The sequence below is a fragment of the Daldinia vernicosa genome (genome assembly GCF_022497035.1).
Source record: "Daldinia vernicosa strain CBS 139.73 unplaced genomic scaffold F5Y00scaffold_22, whole genome shotgun sequence".
Lineage (NCBI taxonomy): Eukaryota > Fungi > Ascomycota > Sordariomycetes > Xylariales > Hypoxylaceae > Daldinia > Daldinia vernicosa.
The window spans coordinates 470,929-483,251 of record NW_025953938.1 but is presented as its reverse complement, the minus strand read 5'-3'; the positions used below and the strand labels follow the sequence as shown (position 1 = coordinate 483,251).

The window sequence follows — 12,323 nt, the reverse complement described above, 5'->3', positions numbered from 1 at the left end:
GGTACAACAGGCATGCAAATCAATTTAGCTGAATTATCACTCCTCAAAATTTGAAGTTCTTACGATACTTCAGATTTGATACTTCGGTTTCTACCTCCTATTCGTAGCTTGAATAAAATAGAGTGTCTCGGGATATGAGAAAAAGAGCTTAGTACTGCAATAGATACTGCCGAAATGCTACCTATAATATATGGACGCGTACAGGGGGATACAGCTGACAGCAGGTTGCATGGCGGAGTGGCATAATTGTGGTTGCCTAGGGGATTGGTAGGAACCGAAGTTGACCTTATAATTGTAAAAAGCAGAACCAAATTTCGTAAGCACCAAAGCGAAATACCCCCGGATTGTACCTTGCGTACTCTCTGAATCGTAGGTTAGAGGGTAATCCCTCGATGATATCTTCTGGGATGACAAAACACCGGGTTTTGGTACGGGTCCGTAAAGCCTACCGCCTCTGGCTACCCACGTCTCCGGATGGAATTTGTGCTTCGTTCCGTCGGCTTCTGGAGTCAAGTATTTTTTGCCATTTATGAAGTCCTTATTATGGTCCATGGAGATAGATATGTGGGTGAGTGATAGCATAGCAAGAGGCGATTCTGGGGGGCACAGGTGGGGGGCTTGGACGTGGACTCGACACGAGGTACATGTCCCATAGTTACATTTGAATTCGCTATTTGGCGTAGTGGTTAAGGCTGCGAGCAGGCAACTTAAAGGTTCTCGATTCAATTGAGGTTCGAAAATCCCCCCCTCCATTTTCTTTTAACTACTACCAGACTATTTCCTACATCAGGTACCTTGGTTAATTCCACACCGCAAATTATTATAAAATTTGGGCATTCCGACAACATAAGTAAATATATAGTTGACATATAATTTATGTTATAAATCGGTTGCACTTGATATTATCACGTAATTCATAATTGTTTGGTAGCCAGTCGCCAAACAATACGAGGCGCGTAGCCAAGTTCTGGCTAACCATTGTCCCGTGCTTGACCATACAGATCGGTGGTTGGCCATTTTGGTTAAAAACTATATCTTATGAAGCGATATTATCCATGTCGGTAGTTAGTATCATAAGTCATAAGATGACTAGAAATAGCGAATTTTCGTGTTTGCACATAAAGTGATGCTGTTGTAGATGGTATCTCAACTTCATCTTATCTCAGCTTTATCTTACCTCAGCTTTATCTTATCAGATTTCAACTTTGAGATTGCGCTGGTGGGGTGTGGTACGTAGGTACATAGTACTTCGCACTCATAAAGTTACAAGTACCTAGGTAGCTTTTCTGATTAATCAGGTACTCCCAACCAATGGGAGGACGGCTCCACTACACTCTTCGACCGCTTGCTAAGTTCAAGGCTGAGAAGCTCCTTTTACTTTCATCATTCATCACTTTCTTGAACATTGAAAACATTGAACTCATGTAGCCTTGCCCACTTTATCTAATTTGATTGCATCGACTTCTACTCTGCTAGTACCCTAAAAGCGTAGTGAGTACCCCTTCATCTTTATAAGCCGAATACGCGTCAAATGGGCATCTAATTAGCTGTGGGCTACATACTGGTTGTTGATCGTGGGGTTATATCCTTGCTTCAAGATCCGTCTATCGTCTGGCGTGCCATACGCGTTACTGGAGCTGATTCCAAGTTTCGCGAAGCCTGGCACATCATCAAGCGGACATCGTATTCAAATCGCTTACGCAAGTCACTACTAGCCATCGATTTATTACTCTGATTTACTGCACAGACTCATCGAAGAGGAAGGTTAAGTTGGGTACCTAAGCGTACTACTATTACGTTTGATCGAGGTATCAGGATCAGGTGGTTAGCCACTTCCCAACCACCCACCTTTATTCCTTCAAAACCATATACGAAGCCATCTTCTCTTCCAAATTCTCACTTTTCTGGTGTCGCCTTCCTGCCATAATCAACTTCTCGCGCAACCCACGCACAATCCGCAAGAACATTTATCTTAAAAATCATCAACGGCGCAAGTCGTTGATTACCTCTCGGGTCAATTTACGTATTTATATCGTCTTCAAACCTCGACACATAGGAATCATTAGGTGATTGTCTTTACCATTGGCGAATCCGTTAGCCACAATGTCGGCAAATAGAGAAGCCCGTGCCTCTGTTCAAGATGCTTCAAGCAAAGGACCCGCTCAAGAGCAAAGACTCTTATGGAATCAAGAGAGCGTTAGGGATGTTGCAGAATCAGTCGGTATTCTTAAGTTGAGCGACGAAGGACTACGAACACTTTCTCAGGACGTCGAGTATCGGGTTGGCCAAGTCATCGTCGAGGCCCTGCGATTTATGCGACTTGCAAAGCGCACCACATTAACCGTTCAGGATGTCTCACAGGCGTTGCGAGTTCTTGATGTGGAGCCATTGTATGGCTATGACTCTGCACGAGCGCTTAGGTACGGCGAGGCTAGTCTGGGCCCACAAGCTTTGTTCTATGTGGAAGATGAAGAGGTCGACTTTGAGAAGCTGATCAATGCGCCCTTACCCAAGATCCCTCGAGACACAACGTTTACTAGTAAGTTCCCTAGAAGCTGGAAGATATCGCTGCAGCTTCGCAATATATCTTAATAAATACTAACTACGCACCCTTAGAGCATTGGCTATCCGTCGAGGGCGTCCAACCTAACTCCCTAGAAAATCCCACAACAGCAGAGTCGCGGGCCCAAGATCTTCTATCCAAAGGTCCCGGCGCCAATCCCGCACTTGCCGCTCTCTCTGGCCAGGACAATCCTAACTTCAAGCCTTCGGTCAAGCATATCCTGTCTCAAGAACTCGTCCTATACTTTGAGAAGATCCAGGCTGCTCTGATGGATGATAGTCCGGATATTGAAGTGCAGCGATTGCGCGAAGCTGCCTTAGAGTCTGTGGCTTCCGAACCAAGCATCCACCAGCTTGTTCCATACTTCGTCAACTTCATCTCGACTCAAGTTACACACCACCTAGATGATATCTTCGTCTTACGACAGATGATGGAACTTACTAACGCCTTAATAAATAACGATCGACTTTTCCTTTCGCCATATGCCAGCCCTCTTTGTGCGCCTGTGCTCACATGCATACTGGGCCGCAAGCTCGGTGCCGAAAATGGCATTGACGCACTCAAGGAACAATATAGTCTAAGAGAATTTGCAGCCACGCTTGTCGGACAGCTTGCTCGGAAATATTCCGACACTAATAAGATGCTTCGTCCAAAGCTCGTTCGCACATGTCTCAAAAACTTCCTTAACCCATCACTTCCACCGTCTGTTTGGTACGGTGCGGTGTGCGGCCTTGGAGCGGCAGGTGGCGCCGATGTTGTTAAGGTTCTTCTACTGCGCAACCTGAAAGAATTCGAGACATCGATGCTCCTCCCCCTACGGCAGAAGAACGAGCAGGTTCCTAACGCAGAGTTTGAAGCCTTAGTTGGTGTCATCACGAAGGTCATCCGGCTCCTAACGGAAGAGGATGCTCCTCTAGCTAATGGCATGAATGGATTCTCCAGCGACATTGAGGCTAGCCAGATTAGGGCATTCTTGGGCGACATTATCGGCCAGCGCGTTGCCGCCCTGGGCGATCACAAGCTGAATACAGTCATTTTGGATGCACGAGACTTCCAGTAGGATAGTCTTGCCTGGCGATTTTCAAGAATGCTACAAGCGCAAACTCGGTTTATCGGTAGTCCTACACTACACTACAGTACAATTTTGGGATCAGGTGTCTGGATTGATACCCTTGTTAAGAGGTGAATGGCGTTTCGGCACTGCTTGTTTAGGATAGGCGGCGGAAATTGCGACAATTGCATGGCTGGCTGAGTTGGCCGTGAGTAAAACTGTTCTATTCAAATTTATACTCAACGTGTGGCCGGTGAATAGCGGCGAACAAACCACGTAGACAAAAGGGATATACATATTGTATTGCATTCCAGGTAACATCCACGCATCAGTGATTCATACAGGTTTCTGTTTCATACAGGTTCCCAATCCATCAGGTTTTTATCAGGTTCAACCGGTGGGCAGTGGATGAAAGACTAACCCTAATGAACCCCTTCGTAGTCCACACAACCCAACGCCCCCAATTCCAACACATCGGCCACTATCCATACCGGCATATCCCGTAATCTTTATTCTTGTAGCGCCTCGGATTGATCATAGTAGGAAAACAGCAGCTAGGGTAGCGACTACGCTAACACCCAAGACGGTATAGCTGGTCTTCTCGATAGTCTCCTTCTTGAAGCCGTAGGCCAAGTCCCAAGTAAGATGGCGGACACCATTTGCGAAGTGGAAGAAGAAGGGCCAGGCAACAAGAGTCTTGAGGCCAGTAAAGACGGCGGGAGGAAGAGAGGCGGCCGCTGAGGCTAGAGTAGCAGATTCAATATGCCAACCGGTCAGAGGAGCTACTAAGTAGGCGAGCGAGAAGGCGTAGAGGGACACGCTAAGAGACTGCCCGGTGATACGGGTCCAAATCGAGGCACCGAACCACGTCTGGGTGGGGTCGTAGGCTGTTAGGTGAGGAGATACGGGGCGCTGTCGTCGTTGGGAGGCGAGTAGGGATTGGGCGTCATTCTCGGAAAGCTTTTGGGTTGATGCGCTTCTATATTATTGGAGTCGTTAGTATGAAGTTTAAGGTTATAAGATAGGCCTGTCTATAGCTTCTCCGAGGTCGCAACCAGTAGATGTCTCTTCGAATATATTTTCGTAATGCGACTTGGGAATTCATTACTCCCGAAAGCGTACTTTGCGCGGAGCAAAGGAAGCAGTTGGAGGGGTAAAGATAGTATTCGGAATAGACGGGATGTACCTGATCTGTAGGCTTGCCGCATTCGCACCCAGGGCAAGGCGAGGGAGGTTCTCGAAGAAGAGGGCGTTGGGCTTCTTGACGGCGGCTGTTTAAGTGATTGCTCATTAGCAAAATTGGTCTATGACGTGCTTATACAGAGGACCAAATTGGCAAATTGGCAAATTGGCAAATTAGCAAGTTGTCGCAAGTCATGATCGCATCGGGACGAGGAGTAAAACTTGAGCAAACGAGATAAGATTGAGGTATAGTACCTTGCCGTAGAGCCCGGAGGCCAACTCGTTGTGCGTTCATCGTTCCGGGATATTAGGATATTGGTATGCGACTGAAATTCTCCGAGTCGCTATGGATTCGGACGGCGCTAGAGATCGAATAAGTTAGGGTATTGTGCTTTACAATAGATCGAGTAAGGTCCCTATGCTTACCAGTAGAGTCACTTTCGACCAAAGACTTGAGAGTAACGTTGATGCCCTCACCAGACGATTACAATAGCGAAAGGTTGGGATGGATAATTGGTTCTCAGTCTTGGATGAGGAAGTCTAAAACCAATTGCGGCCAATCCCACGTCTATCCTCGGCTCTTAGTTCGGCCAATCAAATAGCATATGATCTATGATGACCACGGCAACTAAAGAAGTAGCGAAGTACCTGAGTACCAAAGTGCCTCACATCTTTAGTCACAAAGCACGTGACTGATGGGTCCGTGCACACAAACGTCCCGCAAAGTAAAATTCATCGCGAAGTGAACGCGGCTCTTTTCCTTCTTCCTTCTTTTTTTTCCCTCAGATAGCCAGAGCATCCAGACCGCTGATATCTTTCCAACTTTGGGATATCGTGCAATGGTCACAGCGGCTTTTTGTCGCTACGGGTGTCTCTCAGAGTAAACATTCTTGGGAAAGAAGGATCCGTCGTTAATCTCGGCCTCGAGTTGTTTCCCGTCTCGACGTCGTTTCATTTTGAGATCTACATTTTTAGGTATTATTCATTCAGCCTTGCTAGTTTTAGTACAGATATATAACACGATGAGAATTGCTATCAATTATTGTTATTTTCTCTGTCTTTTTAGTAGTCTTTGTCTTAATAGTACGGATGTTTTGTGTCATACCTAGAGACCTAAGGTACCTAGGTAGTTAAGTCGACCAAGGACAAACTGCACTATATGCTAACCATCTGATAATAGCAGTGCTTTAGTTTTGGGGTAGCTAATTATCTGTAACAGCTGGTAATGCATACGTTCATAATCTTTTGGGAATCCGAATGAGAATCCTGGTGTTTTTCATATGTACGTACGTGCAGGACACTTTCACTTGATGTAGAGTTTTGAGATACCTTCACGTACATGGTCGTAATGGTAAATGTATCCGCCTACGATTAGGAAGTCACGAAGCGTTGCCCTAGGTAGTGTTATCTAACGAACTGCACATACTATATACCCAGGTACATAGGTAGGTACGCAAAGCATCCCAAATGCACCTGCCTTGCAATTACATGTAGGTATTCAGGTACGTAAGGTAGGTGCGATCAATTGCGGTGCTGCCTCAGGTACATATCGAGATATCACTCCTTCAATTAAATTCAGTCCTTCTCTCTCTTCATTTTCTATTTTATGCTCACCAGCTCTGCGGTTACTATCCATTCTTCCTTCCCTCTCCTTCCTCAGGAGTTGCAGCTGTATTTCGCCGACCATAGTTCTTTCTCTCCTTGCCGTCAAGATTTACGCACCTTCGATTCCCGGCTATTTCAGTATCTCAGAGAACACGATAGAAACTTCTCTGCCTGGGCAATCCAGAGCTTTCAGCTGCTCACTTTCTGCAACAGCTGGCCTTTTCCCTCTTTACATTCACCATTGGCAGTACCAATACGAGACTGTCGACACTTCTCTCCAGCCTCCACGTTCACTATCAAAGAACAAGATCCTCTTCCTCGAAGTAAGTCACAAACTATGCATATGCTGGCGTGTATACATTCATTTATTCATTCATTCATATTTTCCTAATCTTTCTTCCTATTTTGCTAATATTCCTAGCTGCTGTTCTCTCCGCCTCGCGCATCTCTACCTGCGAAAGAGCTACAGTAGTCCAGCGTCGTTGTTTCCATCCCTTCATGTTTTAATTTCTCCTTTGATGGTAAGCTGGCATAGTGAACAGCATTTGTCCTCTCCAAAACTAACGATTCTCAGGTAGTATCATTAAATAGTTTACCCAACTATGGATAATGCGTCCGGTCCCCGTGCCTCATCGTGGGCAAACGTCGTGAAGAACAAGCGTCAGAACGAGAACTATCATGACAAGCCTCATGATTCTTCATCGGCAGATAAGAAGATGACGTTCAAAGCCAAAGGTGATCACAAAAAGAAGCAAGTCACCCGATCAGACCAGAGAGAACATGAAACCATGTCACCAATCCATTCCGCCAAATCCTCGATATCTACGCCTCTTACCTTCAAAGACCAATATCTTCAGAAAGTACAAGCTGCAAAACAGCTGGTGAATCAGAAGCCCGACTTCCAACAGCAAGACACAGTTCCAGCCAGAGGTATCCAAGATATGGCTAACCTTCATGCCGAACTCGCTTCCATGAAAGCTACTATCTCGACCTTGGAGGAGGATCTGTCTCGCAAAAATGGTGATCTAATTCAAGCAAAGGCGGCTCTAGCTGGAAAAGACTTACAGATTGAAGATCTTCAGAATTCCGTTTCGATGCTAAGGGAGAACATTCGCTCTATTACTGTTGCTACCCAGGCAGAGGAAGACGACTTGGCTGCTAAGGATGAATTGATTATGAAACTCGAGTGCGAAAATGCTGAATTGCGAGACTCCATCCATACAGGAATTATCTCTATTAGCCAAATCTACGGCCCTGGCAGTGATCAAGCCTTTACCCGTATGGCTACGAAGCAAACCGAACCTTCCGGGTCTGCTATGATGGACCGTCCAAATGATCGTCACGATGACCACTCAAAATTTGTGCAGGCACCGGATCTGAAATCACCTTATCGCCCTCCGCAGGCACGGAAGCAGGCTGGTGGTGTGTCTCACAGCCGACCTATACATCCAGCAGGCGATAGTCAGAGATCCGGAGCTCAGAAAGAGAACCAATCCTCCAAACAGGCATACCGGCCTCCCAAGGACAATCCTTCTATCAAAGGAATGCATCAGCCTGACACTACGACACATCAACCTGTGAGCCAGGTTGATAATTCTATCACCGATGTTAAACATCCTATCACGGACGACCATCATGTGAAGCTGGAGGGCCGCACTAAGGATCCCGAGAAACTTGTCGAGTGCGTTAAAGAGAAAACAGAGGATGGCCCGAAGCTGATCAAGGATGCCCATGAGGCTCACAAGAATGGTCCTTTTGTTGATTCCAACCTATCCAACAACGCCATTCATAGCCCGACCCGCAAGGACATTAATGCTACCTCAAATTTCAAGACCCTGTCAGAACTTGATCCTTCTATTATCCGACTTTCCCCTACCCCACCCCGTAAAAACAAGGCTCATGGTAAGACACATGCTATTACCCAGGAACAATCGACTCCCGGTATAGAGAACGATGAGAAAACCGATCCAAGCGGGAACCAGCGTCGAAGAAGCGATGAAGAGTCCAAAGTTGGAGAGATCGACAGCAGGTACCGCTCCAAAGGAATACATGAATCAGTGGATATCATGGATGGTGCCGCCCCAGCTAAGGTTGTAAATGAGCACCCTAAACCCGTGGATCTTCCAGTCAACAAAGCCGACAAGCAACCGAGTCAAGTTCGAACCCAGTTGATCTTCTGGAAAACTCAAAGCCCCGAGCTAGGAGAAAGCCGTACTGCGCCTTGGAGTAATGTGTCTTTGCCAAAAATCAACTTGGCAGAGACCGCAGTCCTTCCTACCCAAGAAGATGAAAATGCACCGGAAAGTCTTAAAGATATCGAGGGATGGGTGGATGTTATAGCCAAAAACAAGCTTAACAAAAGTTCTAAGGGTAAGATTAAGAGCAATCCAAAGAATAGTCCGGAGCCCGCGGAGAACGAGGAATTGGTTACGGAGCAGAAACTTGCAAACAAGTCGACCAAGCCGGTACCCAGAGAGAAGGGTATCCCAGCAAGTCTTCAGAAGCGCAGAAATAAGAAGCGCCCTAGCGGCACAATTATCGGATCAAATTCCGTATTCTCTCGCGCAGCCAAGGGACAGCAAAGTGAAGACGAGGCCGCCATGGATGAGACCTCCACCGACAGTAAGGAGCCGAAGATTTGCACGCCTGAATCATCGAAGCACCTAAGCTGGGCTGATGAGGTAGAGGAGGAAGAAGCACGGCGTAATAGTTCGTGGGCGTAATAATTCGTGAAAATATCAGGATTAGGTATCTACTTACGAGTGATTGCTTCAAAGTGGCATCTCGAGGGAAGTTCCATGGACCATGATAGACTAATTTCGGCGGAACTATTGGTTTAAGGTTGGATCAAGGGGCCAATCTAATTACTTCAAGTCAGATGGACTGAGCTTTGTTTGCTGTGTAGACTACCTAGGTACCTACCTACCTAACCTAATAATAATCTTTGCCAAACATTGGAATTGCATCTATAATATTTACGTGCTGATTGCGCACGTTGTCTTGACCCTTTTACGCACAACCGTAAAGCTCCTTTTAAAATTTGACGACTTAAGTCGTTTTCTTTTCATAACTTGTTAGATTCTGAAATACTAGTCGTCATTGATATCCATACCAATCGCATTGCCCACTTTGACTATCACTTAAAGGGGGTTGTTATAAAGTCATGAGCCGTGACGTGAACTCCAAGTTTCCCATACCTAGGAACGGTAGAGCTATTCAAAGTATTACCTAAGGCTGTTATTTTATGCGGACTTTACGGAAAACTGTAATTATGGAAAGTGTGATAACCAAACACATCATTATGGTCTTTGTAATTGTCCATGATTTTTGCTGCTTTGTTCCCTATGCTGACTTCGTGAGATGGAAGTACCATGAATGCGCCGAATGCGGTACTTATAATTGGACAATGCATTCAATTAAAGCTATTAACTCCATCCCTTTTTGTAATTTTCACAATGCTCGCTCGTTCTTGATGCTTATCATATCCAGTTTGAAAGTGTGTGTCCAAAATTCCGGACTGGATAAAAAATGCCATTTTTTCTGATTTATTTAACCGTATCCCTACTGGTGTGTGTTGGTGCCGATTTCACGTCTTCTGATCCTTCGACCTCACTTAGATCAAGATGGCCAGGAAAGGAGACATGGGAAGACGGTAGAGTGCGGCCTTACTATGCCGTAGACCACGTAAAAGTCAAAGAGGAGATCGTATCCCCAAAGACGATCGTAGAAGTGCTCGACCGATATATGCGCATCGTTCAGAACCCGGCGATTCGAACTAATTATTATCTCCGCGCAGTTAAGGCAACAGAAGGAAACTCTGCTTTGTTATCTCCTTTCTACAGTGCTACGTTTGGAGAGTGGTGGACACATCGACAAGCCTCTGCTGTACCGGAGGACCCGGTATGGTTTGACGGTACTTTGGTCGAGGGTTTACTTGAGGCTATCAATATCACTGTCAACTACCACGTGCCGCAGCTACTATCAGTTCGGCCGGGGTGGCATTATGAAAACGAAAGTGAAATTTACCAAGAGGAATTGCCGACTTACTTTGCCTCCTCACTATTTCCAGATGATATAGAGAGTTACGTCCAGGATGGAAGGTGGGAAGGCGTCCGAACTCATATCGCGGCTAGATATGATACACTCGTGTACCTACACCGTAAATCTAAACTGGCGGGAAGGCATCTACATGCGGCTGCTAAGGGACAGAAGCTAGATGTGCTCGCTGCGACTGGGAGGGCGGTAGATATGCTGATCACACGCGCAAGAAGGATAGCATCAGAGCTCGACGAACTCGATCAGATTTACGAGTCATTTAGTAAAAAACCGGAGAGCGCGGACTGGCTCGGAAGCTCCGCATTAGGCTCTCTTAACCCCCAATCTTCTAGCTTCATTTCACGGGTTTATCGGAAGATACGATATAACATCTTCACTACGAACAGGTCGAAAAGGCAAGACGTCGAAAACTATCAGCGTGCATTGCGCGGTAATGTTGCTCGGACCTGCGCCGAATATTATGTGAAATTTCTCCGTGACGAGAACGAGGCTAGCAATGGTACGATGGTTCGTCGGGGTATTCACCAGACGTACGAGGCTCTCCGTTACGGAACAATGATAAGTAGGGAGGACATAGAGTCGACAATCGATGGGGTATTACGAGAGTTGAAAAGGTACGAAAGGTTCAACAAGAACTCGCAGAAAGAGTTATTACAGAAGAATTCGCAGGAGGACCGTGTGCAGCGAACTATCAAAGAGCTCGGCAGGGTAACACAAATTCGCCAATTCGCCGAGGATATGGTGGCTGCGGCGAACAGCTTGACACGAGATCTAGACCACGTAGGGGGATATCGGCGGGTAGAGGCGGAGAAAGCCCAGGCTCGCTCGCAAGGTCAAGGGTGGTTGAATTCCAATGGTAAACTCTTAGACGTGAGATTAGAAAAAGTAATAGATGAGAAGACCGGGCAGGAGATCACAATATACTATGACTACGAGTACCAGATCGACAGGCCGAAGACGATGGGGTCGGTCATCCGAAGCAAAGCCGACGAGCTCGAGTACATATGGCACTCGGTACAGTATTGCGAGAACGACCTGGCGTACCTGAACATCTGCGAGGTGACACGATGGAACTCGACGCAGAAGGCGCAGAAGCTTGAGAAGGAGTTCAGAGAGCGTGCTAATGCGCTGGACCGTAAGCCGCCGACTTGTGATGAGCTGGGCAATTTGGTGTATTTGAAAAGTATTTGCAAGGAGAAATATCTTGGTGATTAGATTGCGGAGGGTGGAGTTCGTTGGATGAGGATGTGAGTGTGGAGTTTCGAGTATTGGAATAGGGGATGGGATGGAGAATACGGACTTGTAACTTTGGATATTGTATATAGTGGCGTTAGGGGGCAACTATCAGTATTTTTTGCCTAATCAGGTTGCCTAGCGTAGTGGTTTTATTCAGGTCTCATAACATATATGTCTACGCCTAGCATATCACGACCTTAAATATCAGAAATGGAGGTGATACTATAACTCAGGGGGACTACTATTTTTTCTATTTCTATTTATTAGAGTACGTGTGGTCGAGGAAGATTTATGCCCGAGATGTGCAGGACTTTTACGCCTTATATTAGAGGCGAAATGGGCATATTGACCCTGCCGCCCGCCTCATCCTTCCCATAGCAATGAGTGCCACGTCTAGATAGAGGTATAGATCTACGGGTTTAAGCCCCCTCTGGTAGATCTAGAACACGACCCTTTCAAACCCGGTCATAATCTCGGCGCTTCCACGAAAATCCATGCGTGTTAGAACTAGACTAAATTTAACTACTATGTGAATGCGATAGGTGGGAACCTAGTTTCGGGGATTCTCTCCATGCAGGACTAATCGAGACGTTCCGTTAGGACTTCAAAAGTATTTCCTGGAACAGAGTG

General features: G+C 46.2%; 4 protein-coding genes across 4 annotated transcripts; 3 read left to right on the top strand and 1 right to left on the bottom strand.

The window, feature by feature from the left end:
* Positions 1-2,103: 2,103 nt before the first annotated feature.
* F5Y00DRAFT_261971 (DUF1546-domain-containing protein) lies at positions 2,104-3,623 on the top strand (the record flags this gene model as incomplete). Its single annotated transcript, XM_048011306.1, has 2 exons — positions 2,104-2,539; positions 2,617-3,623. 2 exons carry the CDS (start codon positions 2,104-2,106, stop codon positions 3,621-3,623), a joined length of 1,443 nt encoding a protein of 480 aa, XP_047865084.1.
* A 358-nt stretch (positions 3,624-3,981) lies between these two features.
* F5Y00DRAFT_74500 (uncharacterized protein) lies at positions 3,982-5,332 on the bottom strand. The gene is made up of 4 exons (XM_048014100.1): positions 5,223-5,332; positions 5,052-5,158; positions 4,801-4,885; positions 3,982-4,593 (listed from the first exon to the last, which is right to left on the bottom strand). Exons 2-4 carry the CDS (start codon positions 5,089-5,091, stop codon positions 4,149-4,151), a joined length of 570 nt encoding a protein of 189 aa, XP_047865083.1. The 5' UTR covers positions 5,092-5,158; positions 5,223-5,332; the 3' UTR covers positions 3,982-4,148.
* Positions 5,333-7,003: 1,671 nt separating this feature from the next.
* F5Y00DRAFT_269782 (uncharacterized protein) lies at positions 7,004-9,124 on the top strand (the record flags this gene model as incomplete). The annotated part of the gene is made up of 1 exon (XM_048012504.1): positions 7,004-9,124. One exon carries the CDS (start codon positions 7,004-7,006, stop codon positions 9,122-9,124), a length of 2,121 nt encoding a protein of 706 aa, XP_047865082.1.
* An 805-nt stretch (positions 9,125-9,929) lies between these two features.
* Positions 9,930-11,672, top strand: F5Y00DRAFT_261968 (uncharacterized protein; the record flags this gene model as incomplete). Its single annotated transcript, XM_048011305.1, has 1 exon — positions 9,930-11,672. One exon carries the CDS (start codon positions 9,930-9,932, stop codon positions 11,670-11,672), a length of 1,743 nt encoding a protein of 580 aa, XP_047865081.1.
* Positions 11,673-12,323: the final 651 nt, after the last annotated feature.

What these genes read in the sequence shown, in the direction of transcription:
- F5Y00DRAFT_74500 (XM_048014100.1), bottom strand. Translation starts at nt 5,091, where the DNA reads ATGAACGCACAACGAGTTGGCCTCCGGGCTCTACGGCAAG. An exon ending in CCTCCGGGCTCTACGGCAAG is followed by an intron (nt 4,886 to 5,051) that starts GTACTATACCTC and finishes TCACTTAAACAG; the next exon opens with CCGCCGTCAAGAAGCCCAAC. An exon ending in GCGGCAAGCCTACAGATCAG is followed by an intron (nt 4,594 to 4,800) that starts GTACATCCCGTC and finishes CCAATAATATAG; the next exon opens with AAGCGCATCAACCCAAAAGC.